Here is a 25098-nt window from a genome sequence, read left to right on the forward strand (position 1 = left end):
TTGAAGAACTTTTTCCTAATATCCCACCTAAATCTCCCCTTTTTGTGTTTAAATCCATTACCCCTTGTCCTATTGCTATGTGCCTCAGGGTCAGTGAGGAAGGAGGGGGAAGAGGAGTTCCCTCCCACAGAGTTAAGAAGGAGAGAAAAATACCCCTTCATACCCCAAAGACTTTTAATAGGAACAAGTGGGGAGGCACAGAGTAACCACAGGAGAATAAACAGAGAGGAAACCCCGGGCTGTTTCTGCTACCCCTGGGAGAAAGGAGATGGTTCCCTGGTGCTCAGGGCTCTCCCAGCTGCACAGACCTCTCCTCCCTCCTAGCTGCACCCAGTTGCATGGCCAGGATGGGCTGTGCTGGCCCAGGGCTCAGGGGCTGCTGTGCACTGAGCTCTGGTGTCACAGCCTTGGTGTCCTCAGGGGGATGTGCCAGAGACACCTCTTCAGCATCGTCATAGCCTGTGCTGTCCTGGGGAGGGGACCAGGCATCTTCCTCAGCTCCAGGGGCCTCAGCACGTCTCTGAGGGCTCAGGTGTGTCCCTGCAAACAGCAAGGCAGCCCACTGAGTGATCGTCCCATGAGGTGCCCGTCCTGACCTGTACATCACCTTTCCTCCCTTCTCACCAGTGGAGAAATGTTTACCTCCCTCTTCCACCAAGGGTCCCCCCCAGAAAACTCCTGGGGCACGTTAGTCTATTGCCAGACTGTGGGGTCTCAATATGGCAGCAATTCATCTGGCACCCCAGGAACCCACAGTGCTGTCTGTCCCTCTCACCTCCAGGTGCATCCCTGGGACCAGCTCCATCCTCTGGTGCCCTGGGCATTTCCCAGTCTCCTTGCCCAGACACTGGATCCTCCTCAGGGTCAGAAACCTCCCTGGCATCATCATAGCCATCTGCTGGGTCACCTCTGGGCAGGACAGGCATGTCTGAAAGGGGAGGGGGGATGCTGACAGTGAGAAGACACATCCTGTGGAGCAGAGGAAGGGCCTTAGACATGGGCAGGGAGGAAGGGCAGGGACATGGGCCTTAGACACTGGACTTGGCAGCACCAGAGGAGATCCCTGCCCATTTCCTCCCCTGCTGCTCACGGTGACACTGGTGTCCATCACCAGTGTGCAGGGAGGAATGATCCACCCCTTCCTGCCCCCCGTTACCTGGTGCTGATCCTGGACCATCCTCCTCCTCAATGTCCTCATAGTGGGTCTGCATCTTGCCCAGGGACCCCTCTGAGTAGGAGCCTGGAGAGAAGTGATGGAAGTTTTATGGGGTGAGTTCTGCTGACCCAGCTTGTGCTCAGTGCTGCTGGGGACAGGGGACCCACCGAGCCAGGGCTGCATTGGACAAGGGCTCAGGAGTTCTCTTGCTCTCCTGGGAAAAACCCCAACTCACAGGGGCTCCCAGAGCTGCCCCGGGACAGCCCCTTCCCTCACCCCTCAGCTGACAATGGGATGTAGAGACATGCAGTGAGGGGCTGTCCACTGTCTGGGACAGGATGAGCTGGTGAGGATGAAGCTCTTCTCCAACAACAAGACCTGGCTGCTCTCCCCACAGAACCCACAGCCCCAGTGCTGCAGGGACCTTGGGCCAGGGGGCTGCAGGGGGTCAGTCTTAGGTGGGGGCCAGGGGAAAGAGCCTTAGAGATATGGCCCCCATGAGGGACCCACACCCACCTGACATGCTGAACCTTGGCTGCTTCTCCAATGCTGGGCTGTACCCGATCTCCTCGTACAGGGCCTCAGGGAAGGGCTCCCAGGCTCGCTCAGAGGCTGCAGACAGAGGCAGGGCTGGCTCAGGGATGTGGCTCAGGGATGGGCAGGGAAGGGATGGATCCTGATCTGCTCCCCCAGCCCTGTTCCCCTGGCTCAGCCCAGGGCTGTCCCACAGCACAGCCCCACTGTGCTGTCCTTTCACTCCTGCCACTTCCTCAGGAAGGGTAAAGTCCCCTTGGAGATGGTCAGGGGCAGCAACACCCTCACACCCTCCCTCAGAGACAGCCCTTGTGCCCCTCTGGACCTTGGATCCTGTTCCTGGTGCTGAGCTTGGAGCAGCTCCTGCCTTTCCTCTCCCCTGGAGCTGTCCACTCTCTGCCCAGTGGATCCATTACACAGCCCCTGCCCGGCTGGGGGGAGGTAAGGGTTTGGTGGAGAAACAGCCAGGGGTTCTGATGCTGAAAGTATGGGAGCTGCTACCCAATGATTCTCCCAGCATCTCACACTCCCAGAGCCCCCTCCCCATCTCCCCAGAGCACTGCCAGTGGCACATCCTCATCTATCCCCCTTTATCTCATCTCCCCAGCCCAGCCGTGCCATTTCTCTCCCGGCCCCATCCCTAACTCCCCCCATGTCTGGACTCTCTCTCCCCCTTCCTGCTGGTTGCCCGTGGTCAGGCAGTCAATGGGGTGACACATGGGAATGAGGGCAGCACACACTCTTGTCCCCCAGCTCTGCCTGTACCACTCACTGACACCCCACAGCACCCCTGGCCTTGCCAACACCCATCTTCACCTGGGACCGTGGAGAACAAACCCACCTCTGCGCCCAGCCCTGGCGCTCCACGCTTGCCCAGCCAGGAGGGCCAGGAGCAAGCAGAGAAGGGCTCCCAGGAGGATGCAGATGATGACAAGCAAGGACTCTCTCCTGCTGCTGGTCAGACGGTCCCGGGTGGCATCTGCACAGGCAGGAAGCCAGAAATAGCAGCCCCAGGGCTGGGAGAGGTGGGGGGCTGTGACACCGCAGTCCTGACCCCATGACACTGGGGTAAGGGACCCCAGGGGGGAGTGATGGGGAAGGTCCCACCCTTCTGGGGACTGACATCCCACCTCGGTAAGTCCTTCCCTGGCAAGGAGCCCCTTCCCCCTGGCTGTGGGTCACAGCCCGGCCCTGGGAAGAGCCGGCGCTGACACACAGGGCAGGTTACCTGCTCGGGGGGTTGGTGTTGTGGTCCTGGGTGCAGCTGCAGAGGAGGAGAAGGAGAGCTGTGGGTTAACTGGGATACTGCTGTGCTGGGTAATGGGAATACTGAGGGGCTGGTTACTGGGGATACTGGTGGGGTGGTTACTGGAAATACTGGTGGGACTGCCATGGGCCTCTCCCAACCAGTATGCACCCACCCTCAAACCAGTACGAACCCCCCAAAAAACCGTTATATACCCCCCGAAACTAGTATGAACCCTCCAAACCAGTACAGAACTACCCAAACACAGTATAGATGCCCTAAAACCAGTAAAAACACCAAAACATGTATGAAACCCCAGAAACCAGTATAGAACTACTAAGACCAGTATAAAACCTCACAAACCAGTATAAATTCCCCTAAACCAGTATGGACTGCCAAAACCAGTATAGAACCCCAAACCAGTAGCGAATCCCCTCAAACCAGTATGAACCCCCAATAAAACCAGTACAGAATACCCTCAAACCAGTATAGACCCCCCTGAAAACCAGAATGTACCACCCAGACCAGTACGAACATCCCAAAACCAGTATAGCACCCCTCAAACCAGTATAGAACCCTGAAAAACAGCTGCAGAGGAGGAGGAGGAGACGTGCTGAGGGGCTGGGTGTGCAGGTCCCGGGGAGCCTCCTCTCTGACCTCCCTGGCACATCCCAACACACTGGCCCTCCTGTGGGGCTGCTCCTTCAGGGGTGGCCAGGCAGGAGCCCAGGGCCCTGCTCGGGGCCACGGGCAGGACAGTGCAGCCCCCGGGAGATGCTCACCCGAGCAGTTGACGGCAGCGTCCTCCTTATGCCGGCAGGCGCCGCTGTCCCCGGGCCGGGCCCAGCAGTGCTGCAGAGACGGCTCTGTGCCCCGGCACTCCACCTGCTCCAGCCAGATGGGGCCCGTCCCCTTCCCAAACGCCGCCTCGCCCAGGGCAGACCCTGCGGGGCCACAGCCCAGCTGCCGGCACGCCACCGCCGCGTCCAGCATGTCCCAGGAGTCGTCGCACACCGTCCCCCAGGAGCCGCGGTGCCAGACCTCCACTCTGCCCGAGCACCCGCTCTCGCCTCCCACCGCACGGATCTTCTCCCTGTCTGGAGAGGGCAGAGACCACTCAGGGCTCCAGGGCAGCAGGCAGAGCCCTGCCAGGGGAGAGAGGCCTGCAGAGGAGCAGCTACCTGTGCAGCTCCTGGAGTTTGGGCACGTGGGATCCAGGGCTGGGGCCTTTCCTGTCTCTCTGTCTGTAGAAGGAAATGCCGTGGTGAGGGGCTGCAGCAGGGGGGTCGTGTGGCAGAGAGCGGGGCTGAGTTCTGCCTGTGCATCCCTGTGCCACCTTGCTCAAGGGAGCAGCTGAACCCCGGTCACTCAGGGGACACACCCGGCAATGTGGGGGACCCTGACTGCTCAGCCCCCAAGGGAGCCTGGTTCACAGAGGGCAGGATGGGGGACACTGTTTGGAGCCCTGATGGGTCTCTGTTGAGACCTCTCCTGCAGACACCTCTGCCTCCCCCAGGCTCTGCTGGCAGCCTGGCTGCCCACTGCTGCTGAATGTGTGGGGTCTGAGAGCTGAAGGCTCCTTTGTGCCACCACCAGCAGCAGAAGGGTCTGGCATGGAAAGGAAAAGCCCCTATGGGCTCTGTCTGTGTCTGGCAGTGCCCAGAAGGGAGAAGAATCTGGGGATGCTGGTGCCCAGGTGGCTCAGAGTTACCCTTGCAGGTGATGTGGGTCTCATCACGCAGGTCAGTGCAGGACTGTGGGTGCCAGGGAGTGGAGGGACACTGCCAGAAGGAGCTGTGACTCTTCCCACACTCCACACGATCCACCCAGGCACGGCCAGGCAGCGTTCCATAAGTCAGGAATGGATCCAAGGATACTGCATCCCCACAGCCCAGCTCCTTGCACGCCAGAGACACCGTTTGGAGAGTCATTGAGTTGGAGCAAACGCTGCCCCAGGTCCCGTTATAGAAAACCTGCAGGCGCCCGGAGCAGCTGTCGTTCTTCTCCAGCCTCAGGGCCACAAACTCTGGGAGGAGAGAGACCAAAGGGAACAGGATGGTGCAGGGCTGTAGGATCAGGGGTGCCCCTGAAGCCCCCAGACAAGGAAAATGCATGGCCAGACAGTTGCCCTGGCAGCCCCTGACAGACTGACAAATGTCTCCTCCCCACTAACCCTTGGGGAAAACTCCCCAGAGACGCCATGTGGGACAGAGAGGACCTGTGCATGGGTATCCCCAGCATGGGCTCGGGCAGGGGCTCAGCAGCAGCCAGGGACAGACTCAGCCATTACCGGCTCTCCCCTTGTCCCCACCTCCCCTGTCCCTGGGCTCCCAGCACAGCTCCCAGCACAGACCTGAGCAGACGACTCCGGCGTCCTCTTTGTGCCCGCAGTCGGGCTGCCCCCAGGGCCCTGCCGGGCAGTCCCAGAGAGCAGCTTCGGCCCCCGAGCAGCTCACGCTGCCCAGCCAGACCTGCCCGGCGCCTTCCCCGAAGGCAGCAGAGCCAACGGCCTCCACCGCCCCTCCACAGCCCAGCTGCTGGCAGACGACGGCGGCGTCGGGCAGGTCCCAGCCGTCATCGCAGACGCTCCCCCAGCTGCCCCGGTAGTAGATCTCCACTCTGCCTGCACAGCGCCCGGGCCCGTTCACCAGCCGCACCCGACGGCTCCCTGCAGCAGGAAGAAGCCCAGCTGCTGTCAGGGGATGGAGCCCACCCAGCCCAGAGCCCGGGGGTCCCTGCAGTGCCACTCACCCCGGCAAATGACCCCCACATCCTCGGCAATCCCAGCTGCCAGCGCGCTCTCGGGCAGGGAGGTGTTGCAGAGGGTCAGGTTGGGCTCATGCCCTGCGCACCGCACCCCTCGCAGCCCACAGGACCCGTCCCTCTCTCGGGCTTTGGGGGGTTGTAGGCTCTCTCTGCCTCTCCACACCGCAGCTGCCGGCACACCACGCTGGCCTCCTGCACGTCCCACTGGTCATCCAGGACTCTGCCCCAGGTCCCGCGCTGGAAGATCTCCACTCGCCCGTCACACCGGCTGCCTCCACCCACCAGCCGCAGGGCCCCGGAGCTGTCTGAGCCTGGGGAGAGCAGCCATGGCCCAGCCTCAGCAGCACCAGAGAGCCCAGAGACCTGCAGTGTCTCTCCAGACTCCGGAAGCCTGATGGAGCCCTTGAGACCTATTGCCTGCCCCAGCACTCTACATTGAGCTTTGGGGGCAGCTATTCTCATGGCTGGTTTCCCAGGGACTGAGCCCTGCTGGGCAAGACACTCTCTTTGCTCTTGGTGGGGCACAGACACCCCAACATGTCCCTGCTGAGGCAGAAGGGGCAGCTCCTGCAGGAGGGAGCAGCAGATGGTGGGATGGCCTGGGGATGGGCAGCGCCAGGAGAAGCCTTGCTCATCCTCTGCCCTGGCACTGCTGAGAAACTGGACACCCCAACATCTCTGCCCCTCTGCACCCCTGGGGATCAGGGACTGGGAGCTGGTTTGACCCCAAGGCTGCTGGTGGCTCAAGAGACTGACCCCTGCCCCAGGAGGGCAGAGATGTCTGACCCTGTTCAGTGTCAGCTCTCCCACCTCAGAGCGTTCAGTGGGAGCAGATCAAGCTCTCCAGATCACTCCAGGGGAAGGGAGGGTTTCTCCAAGGAGAAGCTCACCCTGCGGCTGCCTTGGGATCCCTTGCTTTGGGTGGCCATGTCACACCCCAGGGGACAATGGGGGTAAGAGGCTGTTTTCCCAGCACTCACCTGAGCAAATGACAGCAGCGTCCCTGTCGTGGGAGCATGGGGAGGCTCCCAGGGCAGTCACTGGGCACTGTCCCAGCTGGGCTTCAGTCCCATCGCAGTGGAATGACTCTCTCCAGGTGGGGCCGGTGCCTCTCCCAAAACGCCCTCCTCCAGGAAGGGCCTCAGCAAACCCGCAGCCGAGGTGGCGACAGAGAACGTGGGCGTCCAAGAGGTCCCAGTGGGAGTCACAGAGGGTGCCCCAGGTCCCCAGCACCTGGACCTCCACCCGCCCATCACAAGCCGTGCTGCCATTCACCAGCCTGAACCCTGTGTACTCTGGGGACAGAGGAAGAGGAGAAAAGGGACATTGGTGCTCTTCACCTATGGCAGCTGTAGGACTGTCCAGATGGACAGCCTTCCCTTCTCCTCCTTCTGCAATCTCTTAGGGCTGCAGAAAACCACATCAACCCTCCTGCCTTCAAACCCAGTTGTGTGTCCTGTCCCCATCCTGCTCCCTCCCCCCAGCTCATCCTCAGCATTCAACACCCCACCCTGAGTCCTTACTTGTGCAGATGACACTGGCATCGTTGGCGTGGGTGCAGGGTGGGTCCCTGGGGGATCCTGTGGGGCAGAAGGCCAGAAAGGATTCATTCCCCAAACACTGCAGCTCTCTGTCCCAGATGGAACCAACACCTTCTCCAAAATGAGCTGCCCCAGGGATGGACAGGGCTACCCCACACTGCAGCTCTTCACAGACCACGTCAGCGGTTTTGGGACCAAAGTCTGAGTCACAGACAGTTTTCCACTGGTTCTCATCATGGATCTCCACTCGTCCTGAGCAGGGGCTGCCCCCTCCAACCAGCCGCACAAACCCTGGAGCAAGCAAAGACCCCTGTGAGTTCCCAGAGCCCTTTGGCAACGTCCTGAGCATGTCTCACCCCATGTCTCAGCTGGCTACAGGCAAAGAGCCTCACAACCATCCCAGCAGCTCCCAGTGGGTGCTGATGGCACAAACCCACCAGAGCCCCTGCCTGCTCTCCAGAAATCAGCACAGCACTGGGGGCTGGCTGTTCTCCCACAGCAACAGCCACAGGCACCACTCAGATAAACTGCTGCTCTTCTGGAGGCCCTGGGCTGCTGGGTATGGGCCCCAGGCCCTGAAGAACCAACCCATGGGTGATGGGCCCAAGGTGATGGGCCTGGGGGCTGTTGGCTGTGACAACCTGCTCTGCACCACCAAGCTTGGGGCTGAGCCACATCAGGGGTCAGGCTGGAATTTCCTTGGGGGCCAGGAATGACAATCCCAGCTCAGCAGTGTGACTGGCCACACAGGGCCCTTCTCCTGTACCCGCTATTTGACTTGAAGGCACAGCCAGGCCCCTTCCCCCATCCTGACCACAAAAGTCAGTAATGGGCTGCATCCCTACCTGAACACGTCACTCCAGCATCTTCATAGTGATAACACTTGGCTTGAGATATTTTTTGGCAGTCAGACAGGGCAGACTCGGTGCCATGACACTGAAAACCATAGTTCAAAATGGGGCCAGATCCTTCCCCAAAGTGTCCATATTCATGAGCTTCAACAGCATCCCCACAGCCCAGTTGCCTGCAAACCACTGCAGCATCTTTCATGTCCCATTTGTCATCGCACACGGTCCCCCACTGTCCCTGTTGTTTCACCTCCACTCTTCCAGCACAGCGTCCACCACCATTTTCCAGCCTCACCTCTGCAGCCCCTGCAAGCACAAACATGGGAACCTTCAGGAGAGCACTGAACACTAGACCACAGGTCTGGAGGTTCCTCCTTCCCAGGAACCAGTGTGCATGATGTACCCTTCCATGCTGTCCTCAGGGCAGTGTCAGGCTCACATTTGTCCCCAGGGCTTTCACCATGCTGGAGGTGCTCAGCTCTAACCCCACTGGGTTATTCACAACCCCACAGCCAGCAGCACCTCCTCCAAACTCAACCACCACCTTCCCCTTCCCACCCATACTCTGTGCCCGGATCTTCATAGGGCATAATCTCCCCACAAGCCCAGACCCCCCCTGCAACAGCCCTGTGCCCCCAGACCCACAGGGAAAGGCTCAAGTTCAGTTGACTTGAGCACTGTCTGCCCCTCATCTCAGTGGCACCTCCAAAGACACCCCATTCTCAGAGATACCTCGATGTTCCCACTACTGCCCGCTGACCCTGTCTGTGGACAAGGATGCTGCACTTACCCCTGCACAGATGAACCCAGAGGAGCAGCCACAGCACCCGAGGGGACAGGAGTCCCTCCATCCCCAGCCTCAGCCTCCTGTCTTGCTGGAACAGCCCTGCAGCACCTCACTGCCTGTCACAGCTCCTTGGGACCCACAGAGACGACAGTGATGAAAGGGTAATATATCTCTTAGATGCAGACCCAGCTGCATGAGGAGCCAATCAAAGCAGCAGCACCTTTTTAGACATTATCTGGAGCTATCTCCCCTCCGACACAGCCCAGCCCTCCAATGAACTCCTCCAGCTCCGTTCATGACCATATATGAGGGACACAGAGGTCCCGCTGCGCATGTCACGGTCACTGTGGCAGGGGATGGTCAAGGGACAAGCTGGGTGTGGAGGAGAAATGGGTCTGTCCCCGCTCAGTCCCTGCTGGGGGCACTGGGAGCAACGAGCATCTCCTCTGCTGGGCTCATCCAAGAACCCAAGGCTGAGAATATCCAGGCAGCCCCAAGCTGTGGGAGCCACGGAGCTGGGACTGCTGCGAGTCTGTGTCAGGCTGGAAGGGAAACAGCCCCTGCTCCTGCTCCAGCCCCGCTGTGCTGGGAGCAGCAGCTGGGACAAGCCCTTGGCCAGGGGCAGAGCTCCAGCCCAGGAGTGCTGGCTGGCCCCTTCCTCCCCGCAGAGCCCCACGGCGGGTCCCTCGCAGGAGGAGCCCGGGCTGGGCCATGTCCCTGCCCTGGCAGCAGACACGCAGCCCAGGGGCTCAGCCGTGTCCCTGGCTCTCAGCGTGTCACCCAGGGGCCGTTATTCCCCCCGGGCAGAGCGGGAGCTGGAGCCTGCAGGTGCACAAACCACAGCCCACGTGGCCTCGCAGCGCTCGCCCTGCTCCCCCCGGGCAGCAGCCTGTGGTTTCCTGCTGGCACCGTGCCCAGGCACATCCCTGCAGTGCCCTGAGACAGCCCCAGCCCCACTGCTCCAGCCCCACTGCAGCTCCTGAGCCCTGGGATGCCCCTCTGATGCACAGGGCTGCTCTGCACCCAGCCCAAGGCCACGGGCTGCCCTCGGCCATGTGACCTCACACCCTCCTGCTGCCACCGCTCTCTGCGCCTCAGTCCAAGGGATGGTGACCTCACTCACGAGTCCCTGTGTCCCACGGGGGTGGGTGCTGTGTGCAGGCTTCTGGGGATGATGGTTCTTCCTGAAAGCCATATTTGGGTGAGGCCCAACTCTGCTTTTGATGACGTCAGAAGGGCGCCCACAAGCCATGTGCCTTCTCTTGGCATGGCAGCTACTCCAGCACCAATGAAATCACAAAGTCACACACAAGCCATGTGCACACTCCTGGCCCATCCACCCCTCAGGCAAAGGTGATGTCACAGCACCTACCACTGCCATGTCCCCATTGATTCAATGAAATACAATAATGCTGAGTCAATTGATATAGATTCAGCTTAAGAGACAATTAATATGACTTTAATATAAGAAGAATTTGCTTGTTTTGAGAATAGAAAGAATTTGAGTGGTTTAGAGTAGATTTGGTTTGGATTTCAGTAGGATATGGCTGTACCTGTGATTGAGAAACTATGGAGAAAACTGCAAAGAGAGAAGAAGACGTCCAGCCTTCATCCCTGAAGACCACCAGAAGACCCCCTGGGTGTCCCTGAGCATGCTCTGTCTGGGAGGAGTTAATGGAAATGGCTTCCTGGGAGTAATTTGCATCCCCCTGCCTTGCCTTAGAAATGTACTGACTGTGTGTATGGATCCAAGTGCCACAGCAGCTGGCATAGATTTAACTGCTTTCCACGTGCTGATCCTTCTTTTATAAGGAATTAGAGCCAGTCCCAGGCAAAGTGCAGGATACAGAGCAGAGGGGATTTGTCAGCACCGCTCAGGTGCGACCTCCAGAGCTCTGTGTGGCTCCCAGCTGTGGTCAGAGATTCTCCCTGGCCCCTCCTTTTGTTATTGATACATTATCATTTATTATTAATGCATTATCATTATTAATAATATTTTTAAATGTTATAATATTAAAAATATTATCATATTTAAAAACTATAATATTAGTAATAATATTTTAAATATCGTAATATTCAAAAAAATACAATATTTAAAATTATAATACTATTAATAATGTTTTAAATATTATAATATTTTAAATTATAATATTAGTAAATTAATATTATTAAATTTGAAAAATATAATGTTATCAATAATATTTTAAAATATTATAATAATAAAATATAATATTAAAATTATAATATTATTAATAATGTTTAAATATTATAATATCTAAAACTATTATATTTAAAATTATAATGTTATTAATAATATTTTAAATAATAAAATATTATAATATTTAAAATTATAATATTATTAATGTTTTAAAATATGCTAATATTAAAAAGATTATAATATTTTAAAATAATAATATTTTAAAATTATAATATTATTAATATTATTTTAAATATTATTCTATTCAAGAATATAATATTTAAAATTATAATATTATTAATAATATTTTAAATATTATAATATTTAAAAATATTATATTTAGAGATTATAATATTATTTATAATATTTTAAAATTTTATAATAATAAGATATTGTAATATTTAAAATTATATTATTATTAATAATATTTTAAAAATATTATAATAAAATTATTAAAACATTAATGAAAAGGAGAATCTCCCACCTTGATTGGTTTTGGGGGAGGATCCATTGTGATTGAGGATGTGGAAAGGTCTGAGGTACTTAACGCCTTTCTGGCCTGTCTCTAGTAATCAGAGCAGTTTCTCTCCTGATACCCAGACCCCTGAGTGGAAAGATGGGGACGGGAAGTGGATGGAAGCCCCCAACATCCTAGGAGATCCTCCTCACTTGCATTTCAAAGCCTGCCTGGTTTCAAATGTGGTCTGTTGGATCCACCCACCCCAACCTATGACTCAGTTTACCCCTTGGCTTTCATCCAGGCTCTGGCTGCTGAAATCAGCCGACTCGCACCCCAGGAAAAGCACCAGGTGTCCAGCACCAGGTTTGTCCTTAGGAGCTGGGTGGCCAAGGAGACGTCAAGGATGCCAGGCAGCTGTGCCCTGTGCATGGCCACCATGGGCAGGGAGAGGGCCTGAGGGCTGCTGGGCACAGGGATGCCTGGGGACCAGCACCCCAAAGGCCTTCCTCCAAAGGGTGCTGGGCTAAGGGGTGGCAGACAGGGCTGTGGTGGGCAGGACTTCAGTGGGTGAGGAGTGTGTGTGTGTGGCTCCAGTGGATGGAGCTTTGATGTCACCTGGAAACACAGACTCACCCTGTCCCCAGGCAGCATGAAAGGCAGCAGCCTGCCCTGTCCCACAGACAGAGCTGCCACAGGGACAGCTAGAAGACCTCCTCAGAGGGAGCCCTTCAGGAGCAGCTGGAATTCCCTGGCACAGCTTGAGGGAGGCAGAACAAAGGCAGGAAGAGGCTAATGGATCTACTTTGCTGCTGGCAAAGCCACCTTTAGAGCCCATCTGCTGGATGGAAAACCTGCTTCGGGAGATTACAGCCACCACCCATCCCTGCAGGTGCCAGAGGCACTCAGGCCTTTTCCTCTGGAGAGCCATGGCCAGGGCAAGGGAATTCCTCTGGAGAAGCCCTGCAGAGCTCACCATCCTCCCCTGCCATGGAGCCAGGGGCAGCAGTGCAGCTGTAAGCAATGGGATAGAGAGAAGTGGACAGGGTCCCACTGCTCTGCAGCACCTGCTGGTGTCCCCAGCAGGCACAAGGGAAGGATGCTGGCCCCCAGGGTCCATCAGGTGGGGGGGGGGCACCTGGACCCTCGGATGCTCAGAGGGCTGGAGCAGCTCCCCTACAGAGAGAGGCTGAGGGAGCTGGGCTGGGTCAGCCTGGAGAAGAGAAGGCTGTGGGGGGACCTCACTGCAGCCTCCCAGTCCCTGAAGGGAGCAGAGGAACAGGAGGGGAATCAGCTTGTTAAAGGGTGGGTAATGGCAGGACAAGGGGGATGGATTAAAACTAAAGGAGGGAAGGTTTAGATTGGATATTAGGGGGGAGTTTTTTACAGAGAGAGTGGCGAGGGGCTGGAACAGGCTGCCCAGAGAGGGGGTGGAGAAGCATCTTTGGCCTGGCTGGGGCTGGCACGCAGTTGGTTTTCCTCCCAGCAGTCTGCACAGTGCTGTGCTTTAGATCTGTGACCCAAACAGTGCTGAGATCACACAGATGCTTTAGCTATTGCTGAGCAGGGCTTGCACAGCATCAAGGCCTTCTCTGTTCTCACTCTGCCCATCCCAGGGAGGTGGCTGGGGCTTGGCAAGGGTGTGGGAGGGGACAAAGCTGACCAAAGGGGTTATTCCATCAACATGACATCAGGCTTGGAGATAAAACTGGGCAGGGCTTCCTTTCCAAGGGGAGCCTGGCTGGGCATCAGTCAGTGGGAGGTGAGAGTTGGTCAGTGACTGCCTGTACACCACTTCTGTTGGGGGTGGGGCGCTGAGGCCCTGGGTTTTCCTTCACTTGTGATGCTCTTTGTATCTTGAGTCCAGCCTGCCTCTGTACAGGGTGTGTCTAGCCCTGTTTGTCTCTCTACTGGGGTGCTGGAAAGGACAACCTGCCTCTGTATCGGGGGTTTCTTGCACCCTGTGTGTCTGCACAGGCTGGGTGGTAATGGACAGCCTGCCCATGTAACAGGGGTGTCGTGATGGAAAGCTTGACTCTGTACAGGGTGTGCCTGGCACCCCATGCCTCTGTACCAGGGTGCTGTAAAGGACAGCCTGCCCTTATACCAGGGCTATCTTGCACCCTGTGTGTCTGTACTGTGTGTGTGGTAACGGACAGCCTACCTGTGGAAGAAGTTTGTCTGCAACCCCACAGCCATGTACATGAGATGCCAGAATAGGAAGCCTTCCTCTGTCATGATGGACAACCTTCCTGTGTGCCATGGATGTCACAATGAACAACCTGCCTCTGTACTGGGGATGTCAGAATCAACAACCTGCCTCTGTACTGGGGATGTCACAATAAACAACCTGCCTCTGTCCGGGTAGTGTCACACCCTGTGCCTCTGTACCAGGGAGCTACAAAGGACAACCTGCCTCTCTACTGGGGATGTCATAATGGAGAGCATCCCTGTGTATGGGGATGTGGCAATGGACAGCCTGCCACTGTACCAGGGGTGTCACAATGGACAGCCTGGTTCTCTGCCACTGGTTTCGTAATGGACAGCCTGCCTCTGTACAGGGTGTGTCTAGCACCCCTTGCCTCTGTACCAGGGTGCTGTAAAGGACAGCCTGCCCTTATACCAGGGGTATCTTGCACCCTGTGTGTCTGTACCGTGTGTGTGGTAACGGACAGCCTCCCTGTGGAAGAAGTGTGTCTGCAACCCCGTAGCCATGTACATGAGATGCCAGAATAGGAAGCCTTCCTCTGTCCTAATGGACAACCTCCCTGTGTGCCATGGATGTCACAATGAACAACCTGCCTCTGTCCGTGGAGCCTGGCACCCCGTGCCTCTGTACCAGGGTGCTCTAAAGGACAACCTGCCTCTATACCAAGGTTGTCTTGCACCAGGTGCCTCTGTACGGGGTGTGTGGTAGTGGAAACCCTTCCTCTGCACTGGGGGTGTCTCAACGCACTGCCTGCCTCTCTACTGGGGGTGTCATAAGGGACCATTTACCTCTGTACTGGGTGTGTCAGAATGGACAGCCTGCCTCTGTACAGGGTGTGTCTAGCACCCCTTGCCTCGGTACCGGGGTGCACTAAAGGACAGACTGCCTCTGTAATGGGGGTGTTGCAATGGAAAACGTGCCTCTGGAGCAGGGTGTGTCTGGTGTCGGTTGATATGGCCTTGTGGTCGGAAGATTTCAGGCTGTACGGAAAGGTAGGGACCCCCCCCCTTCTCAGGTAACCAATAGTAGGTAGCCAGTGATGTAAGCGGACGGAAGTGACATCGTAGCCCTAGGCTATAAAACACTGTGCCCCTTCCTAATAAACGCCATTTGCCGTCCCCCACATTGGTGTCTGTGAGCTGATGGACCGTGCTGCCAAAGTGTGGCGCCGTTGCCATTCCTGAGCCAGGTCGCCACGCCTAATAAAGGCAACAAGTGGCGCCGAAACCCGGGAAATTCGCCTGGATTGGGGTGAATGGTGGCTGGAGCGGTGGGACCAGCCCGGCGGGGAGGACGGTCCCGGACCAACAAGGAGGATGGAAGCCCTTGTGAAGGTCGTATTGGAATTGCATAAGCAGTGGGGTATTGAGTGTAAGCCTAAAGATTTTACTCTCGCTGTTGTGAGACTTTTAGAAATCGGGGTCATTGACCAGCCGGTTGATATTCTCCACCCTGAGGTGTGGGATAAATGTACTAAAGCTTTGGCCGAGGAAACTATGTCCTCAGGTAGTGGGAAAAACCTTATATCGTGGGGGAGGGTCATGCAGGCACTCTGGAAGACGATACAAGAGCAGGAGACTTGGAGGGCGGCGAAAGAATGTTTGTTGGTCACCCCAAAATTGGGAATCGGGGCGGCCACACAAACGTTGCAGCCCCCAGACAGTGATAAGCCTGCTGAGCCCAAAGATTGAGAGGGTGATAAGCCTCCTCCATCCCCGAACCCCGACCCACTTACGGAGGGTCCGATCGGGCAAAACCTTTTACGGAGGGGCAGGAGCGAGCGAAATCTTGCTGGGGAGGGCTAGCCGAGGAGGCCAGGGCTGCCACTAAGAAATCAGAATCTCAGGAAGCTGCTCGGAGCCACCTCCCTATATGCCCAAAGATGGCGCCGAGAGCGGAGAAGAAGGTCGGGGCAAAAATACTTTTGGTGCGAACAGGGAGGAAATTCCAGAGCTGGCGAGCTGACGTGAAAGGGAAGGGTGTTAGAGATAGAGAAGGAAGGGACAGGAACATGAGCGACAGGGGGAGAGCCAATCAGAACCCACCGAGGAGGAGGGGCAGGTAGAGGGGGAGGGAACAAAGACCCACACACAAATCTGGGTCAGAGCCCAACAAAAAGGAATGGAAAACCAGAAGTGGCCAGTCAGTCGAGTTCCGGCTCCGAGTCGAATACCAGCCAAGGCGAGTGGCTCACAATTGATCAAATTAAAAGCCGAATTCTCTCCATCAAAAGCAAAAAGGACCAGATCATCGGGCGCCTTTGTGACCCGTGCACCCTGGTGGCTGAGGAGGACAACAAGTCAGCAAACACCCTGTCTGCCCCTGGAGGTTCCACGCCGGCAGAATCCAAAGGATGGTGAGACAAACCCCCCTGGCAAAGGGCCACAATGCCTCTGGGTGATTTTACTTTTAGGGTTTGTCGTACCGTCTACTGGTTTGTACGAACATCGACCGTGGGAATGGGTGTTAGGAAGATGGGAGGATCAGAAAATGCTCCAGAAAATCGTTACCTCAGGCCCTCCTAGCTTTAATGTGCATCTCTGTAGCTTAGTCCCAGTGGACCCTTGTCTGTGGGATGCAAGGTACAAGGTATGTCCCAGCTTTAATCCAGGCAGACCTCAGTGCTAGTCCCCTAGTCAATTCTATTGTCCTACTTGGGGATGCGAGACCATAGCCTCTGACTGGACAGCAGCAGCAGGACCAGACAGGTACCTCAGAATGCAACTGGGACCTTACAATTGCATTAGGTACAGAAAACTAATAGTGGAGAGATCTTGGAGGGCTCCGAGTGTAAAAAGACCTAAGGAGGGAGAGTTATGTAGATATTTTATGCTAAATGTAACAAATGAGAATGACTGGGGATGGACTGCTGGCAAAACCTGGGGCTTTAGGTACTGGGAAGGTGGCATTAATAGTGGGGGACTATTTTTTATTAAAAGAAAGGAGTTGAGAACCACCTCAGCAATCGGTCCCAATGTCGGGATCAAAAGCAATAACCGACAAGGAAAAGACAACTTGACAGTTCCTACTTCGGCCCCAACCAGTCCCCTACCAGCTGAACGAAAGGTTCCCTTAGGCAATTCAATCCCAGACTCTCACCTTTCAGCTGGCAAATCATTCTTAGGTGTGTTGGATGATACTTTCCGATCACTGAATCGATCCAACCCCAATCTTACCAATGCATGTTGGCTGTGTTATGATGCTTATCCCCCTTACTATGAGGGTATTGCCCTCAACACTCCTTTTAGCTACTCATGGAAAGATAACCCAACTCAGTGCAAGTGGGATACACCACGGAGAGGAATCACTTTGGACCAGGTTAAAGGCCAAGGCATATGTTTTGGCAATGCCACCTTAGCGAGCTGGAACAGCGCAGTCTGTGCAGAAACTGTTGCAATTGATAGAACCCATAAATGGGCAGTTCCATCCGCATCAGGGATGTGGATCTGTCATCAGACAGGGCTAACCCCCTGTGTGTCCCTTGAGCGTTTCAACCCTACAACTGACTTTTGTGCACAAATTTTGATTGTTCCCAGGGTCCAATATCATACGGATGAAGAAATGAGCCATTACTGGGGAGATGCAGACAACAGGATCCAAAAGAGAGAAATACTGACAGCACTGACAATAGCAACACTGCTTGGCCTGGGAATAGCTGGCACAGCTACGGGAGCGACTGCTATGCTGAACCATCACCAAGACCTGGCTCGACTACAAACTGCCATCGATGAAGATCTGCAAAGACTCGAGCAATCTATGACCCATCTAGAACAATCTGTCTCTTCACTCTCAGAGGTTGTCTTGCAGAACAGACGAGGATTAGACCTCCTGGTCATGCAACAAGGAGGCCTTTGTGCCGCCTTGAAAGAGGAATGCTGCTTTTATGTTGACCACACTGGATTAGTCAGGGATTCGATGGCTCAACTGAGAGAAAGGTTAGCTCAGAGAAAAAAGGAAAGAGAGGCCCAAGGAGGATGGCTGGGATCGTGGTTTAGTTACTCGCCATGGCTAACCACCTTAATATCTACTTAGTTGGGACCAGTTGTAATGATCATAATAGCACTGATTTTCAGACCCTGTGCACTGAACAAGCTCACAGCATTCGTCAAGAGTCGGCTAGAGAGGGTTAACATTCTCTTTGTAGAAAACAGACAGATGCTTTAAGAATGTAGCCACTGAGCACTACCCCTACTGTTCTGCAGTTGTCCCTAGTATACCCTACTGTCTAAGCTACTTCTGACTTATCAGTCACTCAATGTGCCTTATGCTACTAACATTATAAGCTATCACTATTATAAGTTATCAATATTATAACTTATCACTATTATATATTATTACTAACATATTATCACTATTATTATCACTATTATGTATTATCACTATTATATATTGTCACTACTGTAGTCCAACACTGTTATAAGCTATCACCTTTTTATATATCAGTATTGTGTGTCAGTCTTGCACTTTGCACTGTGAGTAGTTTTAGTGAGCACAGGGAGGGGGGAAATGTCGGTAGATGGGGCCTTGGGGTCGGAAGATTTCGGGCTGTACGGAAAGGTAGGACCCCCCCCATCCTCAGGTAACCAATAGTAGGTAGCCAGTGATGTATGCAGATGGAAGTGGCATCGTAGCCCTAGGCTATATAACACTGTGCCCCTCGCTAATAAACGCCATTTGCCGTCCACCACATTGGTGTCTGTGAGCTGATGGACCGAGCAGCCAGAGTGTGGCGCCGTTGCCATTCCTGAACCAGGTCGCCGCGCCTAACAAAGGCAACAGGTGGGTACTGGCCTCTTCTCCCTAAAAGCTAGTGACAGGACAAGAGGAAGTGGTCTCAAGTTAATCCAGGGGAGGTTCAGGTTGGGTATTAGGAAAAACGTCTTCACCAAAAAAGAGTGGTGAAGCCCTTGAAGAGGCTGCCCAGGTAGGTGGGGGAATCGAGGTACCTGGGGCTGTTCAACAAACAGGTAGATGTGGAGTTTTGGGAGATGGTTTGCTGGTTGTGTTGGGGCAGGTCTGACAAGGGGACTTGATGATATCTTGAAGGTCTTTTCCAACCTTAATGATCCTCTGATTCTACAAACTCCTCATGCTGTTGTCTGGTGACAGACACCACCATCAGAGGAAACTACCTGAAACAGGCATTAACAGCTGACCAAATGGAGATTCATTCCAGGGAAACCTCAGAAACTATTCCATTCTGGCCAACACGAACCTCTGGAAGGTCACAAGGAGAAATGGCCAGTCCTGCTGAAGAAGGAAGAAGAACCTCATTCCTCAAGGCAGGCCTTCACCTGACTGGCTGAGCAGTAACACCTCGGAGAAGGACCACACACACCAGTGGTGCACACTCACCATGAACAAGGCTACCAGCATACTCGTCTGCACCTCAAAAGCATGGCCACCCAGCTCATCTGGAGATGGATGAAGTGTGGTGTCAGAGGTGGTGACGTTTTACTCAATGTTGGGAAGCAGCACGAGAAGGAAAGAATGGAACCAAGAGAAACCTTTGTAGTTGAGGCTGGATCTGAGGAAGAGCCCTGAGCTGTGTGGGTGGGACAGGACAGCCCTTCCCAGGGGCTGGGGGCAGGGTTACCCAGCGTCAGAGCCACCTTGACATTGCCTTTGCCTACCTGTCATCACGGCCTCCTGTCTCCCACTCTAACCAGCCCCAGTGTTGCTCTGTCAGTGATGGCCCTCAGGGTACCCATTACTGCTCCAAGAGACGTTGGAGTCTGCATGACTTTAATTCCTGCTGAAGTTTCATCAGCTTCCCCTCAGGGTTTGAAGTGCATGGACTCAGCCTCAAACCCACCAGAGGGGTCATTAACATGCCTTGGGCTGATCCTCTGCTGCTGAGCTGCTCCAGGCTCCTGGGATGGAAGGAGCTCTTGGCAGCAGGCTGCTCTGCAGACAGCTCTGCCAAGGAGCAGCTCTTCTGCAAAGAGCAGCAGGGAGAAGGTCACCCCCAGGGTACCTCAGGGAGATGAGCAAGGCAGAATAAGACCTTAAAGGCTGTCAGGACTGGGAGGATGACTGAGAGCTCAACAGAAGAGGAAGCTTTGCAGCCTCTGACACAGTAAGGCTCAGGGTGCAGGGCAGTGCAGGTGTGAGTCCTGGAGGCATCTCCTAAAGCTGGCACAGCTCAAGGGATCTGTAAGGAGGGGGCTCTTTTTAGGCAATTTCTGAATAGTTGTGAAGCCACAGTGTGTAGCTGGAGGTACCAAGGGCTGTTGCTTCAGAGGAGGGTCCCTGCACCCCAGGGGCTGTTTGCTGGGGCAGGGACTCTGCTGCCTTCCAGGGTCAGCAGTCAGTCTGCCCAGGGAGCTCCCCATGGTGCTGAAGGGAGAAGCTGTGGGTGGAAGGAGTAACTTCCTCCTAGGCCAGGCCAGGGTCCTTCTGCTATCGATAGGGGTGCTGTGTGTGTGTGTCCAGGCTGGTCACAGCTCCAGATGTCCAAATGCCTCCCCTGGGACATTTCACAGGCACTATCAAGGTAGGGGCTACTTGGGACAAAGGTGCTTTCTGGGGTCAGTGCTTCTCCTTTCAGATTGAATGGTAGATGGAGCTGCCAGATCTGCACAGGAGATGATGAGCATTACAGTGAGAGATGAGCAGGTTTTTCAAAGAACCCAAGAGTCACATCACCCACCTCAGCCTACAGACAGCATCATCATCACCTCTGTGGTCTCTTCAGGGTTTATTTGAACTCTCCAACAGAGAGGTGCCCCTGGGCAGTGTGTGGTGCTCAGAAGGTGTCTGCAGGGCAGACCTGAGCACTCAGAAGGTGGGATGGGGTCTGTCAGCAAGCACAGGGAGGAGGTGTGGGGAAGAAGAAACACTTCCTGGCAAACAGAGCTCCAAACAGCAGAGCCATGGTCAAGGAGTGAGAGGAAACTCCTAACAGGACTCAGACAGGATTCATTCAGGCAGTTGTCTTTTGGTCCTGCACTGTGGATGTCTGCTGGGCAATAAGCTGGCTGTCCAATTAAGACATCTCATCTTCAAGAGACCTGCCTTTCTGCTTTTTCCATCCCACTGGGATTTAATGCTGCCCCCCTTTAAAGGCATCACCCTCCTGTAGTGCCTAAAAGAGTGCTGAGCCACGTCTTGTGGGTTCCCAGTCTCCTCTCAGGTTCCCTTGCTTTTTTCTGAGAGGGGCTGTTTCCTGCCCTCTCCATCACAACTCCACCTCTGTGCTGGAAAAAGAGTTCATAGATGTACCCTTTGAAACAGAATTCCCCTGCTTCCATTAGGGTAAAGTTACATTTTCTTTAAAGAGTGATTTTATGTGCACAGTCATCATCGAGGAAGAAAAAGGGAAAGCACAGGGCAGGTGGGAATGGCACTGATGGGCATCGCAACTCTCCTGTCTCTGCATTGAGCCCCAGCTTGCTGACCCCTTTTGCCTGGCTGCTCCACACCTGCTCAGAGGTTTTCTACCTCTAAAAATAGTACTGGTGTGATGTGATGGTGGACAGAAAGAAACACTTTATGAGCAAGTCCTCATAAAGACGTGCTGAGCCTCTCTTCCACTCTTCCAATCAATGGAAACTGAAATTTTCTATTTGTGTATGAAATCCTTTCTGATCATCAGAGATGTGAAGCACTCAGTCCCATGTACTCATTGCAACAGGACAGAGCTGATTCTGTGGCAGCACACTGGAAGAGGTCCTGCTCCTTAAAGCACTCTCAGCCAGCACAGAGCAAAGAGAGGAAATGCCTTGGGATTTGGATTGGGCTGGGATGTGTATTAAAAATGTCTGTCCTAATTTTCCTCTGTCTTCTCCTTTTTAGAACAATGCCCCCATGCAAAGAACCAGATAATGTCCAACAGCAGCTGCATCACTGAGTTCCTCCTCCTGGCATTTGCAGAAACGAGGGAGCTGCAGCTCCTGCACTTCTGCCTCTTCCTGGGCATCTACCTGGCTGCTCTCCTGGGCAATGGCCTCATCATCATCACCATAGCCTGTGACCACCACCTCCACACCCCCATGTACTTCTTCCTCCTCAACCTCTCCCTCCTCGACCTCGGATCCATCTCCACCACTGTTCCTAAAGCCATGGTCAATTCCCTCTGGGGAACCACGGCCATCTCCTACACAGCCTGTGCTTCACAGGTCTTTTTCTTTTACTTTCTGCTTTCAGCAGAGTTTTCCCTTCTCACAGTCATGGCCTATGACCGCTACGTTGCCATCTGCCACCCCCTGCACTACGGGACCCTCCTGGGCAGCAGAGCTTGTGTCCACATGGCAGCAGCTGCCTGGGCCAGTGGGTTTCTCTATGCTGTGCTGCACACAGCCAGTACATTTGCTATATCTCTCTGCCATGGCAATAAACTGGACCAGTTCTTCTGTGACATTCCACAGATCCTCAGGCTCTCCAGCCCAGAAGACCTCCTGAGGGAATCTGGTCTTATTGTTCTTAGTGCCTGTTTATTCTTTGTGTGTTTTGTGTTCATTGTGGTGTCCTATGTGCAGATCTTCAGGGCTGTGCTGAGGATCCCCTCGCAGCAGGGACGGCACAAAGCCTTTTCCACCTGCCTCCCTCACCTGGCCATGGTCTCCCTGTTCATCAGCACAGGCATGATTGCCTACCTGAAGCCCACGTCCATCTCCTCCCCATCCCTGGACTTGGTGGTGGCTTGCTTGTACTCAGTGGTGCCTCCAGCAGTGAATGCCCTCATCTACAGCATGAGGAACCAGGAGCTCAAGGATGCTGTGTGGAAACTGCTGACTTGGTGCTTTTCAGATCCCATGTACTGCCTGTTGTCTTCTGCATATCACTCGTATCATAATTAAGTCTTTTGCCAGAGACTCTCTCAAGAACAAGCCCAAGGAACAGACTCAAAAGAAACTGTTGCTATGCTTGTTTTTCCATGGGCAGTAGGGTGAGAGCAGAGTTCCATGTTCTCTGTGGACTGAGGTGTGGCTTGGATATCCCTTGTAAGAGGCCAGCACTCACGTAGATGGTGAATGGACTCCAACTAACCTGCCATTGGCTCTACAGGCTGTGATAGGTCTGATTACAGGGGGTGATTTTCTGGAAGGAATCAGGAGCTTCCAGGAGAGCACAGGAGTTCTGAAGGGAGGGCGTGTGCCAGGATTCCAGAACTGAATGGATCCCAGTGGGCACGAGCCTTTCCAAGGTGAAGTGACCCAGAGATCAAATGCTAAATCTGGGTGTGAACCATGAAGTGAGAGTTCTGCAACTGCAGGGGACACAGCAGGCACAGGGACAGGAGCCTGGTGAATTATTTGGTTTACCAAAAGTGCACTTCCATAGGGTGGACCTGGTGCTGCATCCAAACACATCTCACGGCACTGCAGGAAGGCAGGACATTTCTGACTACACTCCATGGCCACCTAAGAGCTTCTGTAGGAGGCAGTGAGTAGCAGCGATGTCCCAGAGATGGGTTTGGCACCAAGCCCAACCAGCATGTCCCTTGCAGAGTCATCCTGTGAGCCCAGGCCCACAGCCCACTTGCTCTGCAGAGCAGCACAGCCAACCCAAGGGTAGTGGACAGCATGGGTAGGGAGTGTAAGAATGGCCAGCCAGGCCCACACAGATGTTCCTGTTTTGAGGAAGGGCACTGTGGAGAGGTGGGATGTCCTGGGAGAAGAGCAGGAAACCACGTCTTGCACAGACTGGGATGTCCTGCTTGTCTGGGAGAGGGGAGTGGTGAGTGCTGGGATGGGCAAGTGGTGAGTGTGGTCTGGCAAGGGCCAGGGAAATAAAAATAATCCCTGTACAACTCAGCTCTGTGTGTGTGTACAGGCTGGGGGCAGACAGAAGTGTCCTCACACAGCCAGACCTCCTGGGGGAGATGTGAAGCACTAGTAGACCAGGACCTGGTCTGTGCCCATGTGTGTGGGACATCCTGAAAAGCTGCCCCAGAGCAGTCGTTACCAGCCAGTGACAATTATTTCCACACTGGCCTCCCACCCCAGCTAAGAGGGGTTGTTTGTCCCTCCATGGAGGGACACCAGGGGACTGCCAGAGGTCCATGTTTACAAGGTACAGACATGGTGTGTGTGTGGTGAAATGAACCTGAGGGAGCTCAAATATTAATAAACGAGGGGAAGGCTGTGGATGTGTCTGCCTGGACTTCAGTAAAGCCTTTGACAGGGTTTCTCCCAGCATTCTGACTGAGGAACTGGCTGTCACTGGCCTGGACAGGGGGACCCTCAGCTGGGTTAGAAACTGGCTGGATGGCTGGGCCCAAAGTGTGGTGGTGAATGGAACCAAATCCAGCTGAGGCCGGTCACGAGTGGCGTCCCCAGGGCTCAGTCCTGGGTCCAGTTCTGTCCAACATCTTTATCACTGACCTGGATGAAGGGATTGAAGCTCTCTCAGTCAGTTTGCAGATGACACTGAGCTGGGAGGAAGTGTTGATCTGCCGGAGGGTAGGGAGGCTCTTCAGAGGGGTCTGGACAGACTGGACCGATGGGCTGAGACCAATGGGATGAGGTTTAACAAGGCCAAGTGCAGAGTGCTGCACATGGGACACAACAACCCCCTGCAGCGCTACAGGCTGGGGGAGACTGGCTGGAGAGCTGTCAGGCAGAGAGGGACCTGGGGGTGTTGGGTGACTGTCAACTGAACATGGCCAGAAAGGCCAAGGGCATCTTGGCTTGTACCATAAATAGTGTGGACAGTAGGTCTAGGGAGGTGATTATGCCCCTGTACTGGGCACTGGTGAGGCTGCACCTTGAGTACTGTGCCCAGTTCTGGGCTCCTCACCATAAGGACATTGAGGTCCTCGAGTGAGTCCAGAGAAGGGTAATGAGGCTGGGGAAGGGGCTGGAGGGCAAATCCTCTGAGGAGCGGCTGAGGGAGCTGGGGGTGTTCAACGTGGAGAAGAGGAGGCTGAGGGGAGACCTTCTCCCCGCCTCCCCTGCCCTGCCAGGATGGTGCAGAGGTGGGCAATGGTCTCTTCAGCCAGGGGACAGGAGATGGAAAAAGGGGCAATGGGCTCAAGCTGCACAAGGGAAGGGTCAGATGTTAGGAAGAAATTTTTTACTGAAGGGGTTGTCAGGGCCTGGAACAGGCTGCCCAGGGAGGGGGTTGAGCCACCTTCCATCAATGTGTTTAAAAACCAGGTAGATGAGGTACTTAGTGATATGGTTTAGCTTAGGATGGGAACAGTTGGACTTGATGATCTTAAAGGTCTTTTCCAACCTTGTGATTCTCTGATTCTTTTTAATGTTTTCAGAAATGACCAGACAACTGGACTGGAGGGTGTCTTAAGTACATTTGCTTGTGACACCAAATTGGGAGGAGCTGTTGACTCTGCTGAGCATGGAGAAGCCTTGCAGAGACCTGGACAGGTCAGAGAGCTGGGCAGTCACCAACAC

The 25098-nt window shown here is 54.4% G+C and overlaps 2 protein-coding genes across 2 annotated transcripts; one reads left to right on the forward strand and one right to left on the reverse strand.

Moving 5' to 3' along the window:
- Nucleotides 1–528: 528 nt before the first annotated feature.
- Nucleotides 529–8674, reverse strand: LOC311200838 (scavenger receptor cysteine-rich type 1 protein M130-like; the record flags this gene model as incomplete). The annotated part of the gene is given in 12 exon segments (XM_084275143.1): nucleotides 529–540; nucleotides 776–909; nucleotides 1157–1240; nucleotides 1673–1768; nucleotides 3719–4033; nucleotides 4648–4962; nucleotides 5290–5604; nucleotides 5688–5807; nucleotides 5810–6007; nucleotides 6683–6997; nucleotides 8089–8397; nucleotides 8656–8674. Coding segments are annotated over 12 exon segments (2232 nt in total).
- Nucleotides 8675–21567: 12893 nt separating this feature from the next.
- Nucleotides 21568–22542, forward strand: LOC311200839 (olfactory receptor 14A16-like; the record flags this gene model as incomplete). Its single annotated transcript, XM_084275144.1, has 1 exon — nucleotides 21568–22542. One exon carries the CDS (start codon nucleotides 21568–21570, stop codon nucleotides 22540–22542), a length of 975 nt encoding a protein of 324 aa, XP_084131270.1.
- Between the last annotated feature and the right edge of the window lie 2556 nt (nucleotides 22543–25098).

This window comes from Gallinula chloropus (assembly GCF_964237585.1).
Source record: "Gallinula chloropus genome assembly, chromosome: 25".
Taxonomy (NCBI): Eukaryota; Metazoa; Chordata; class Aves; order Gruiformes; family Rallidae; genus Gallinula; species Gallinula chloropus.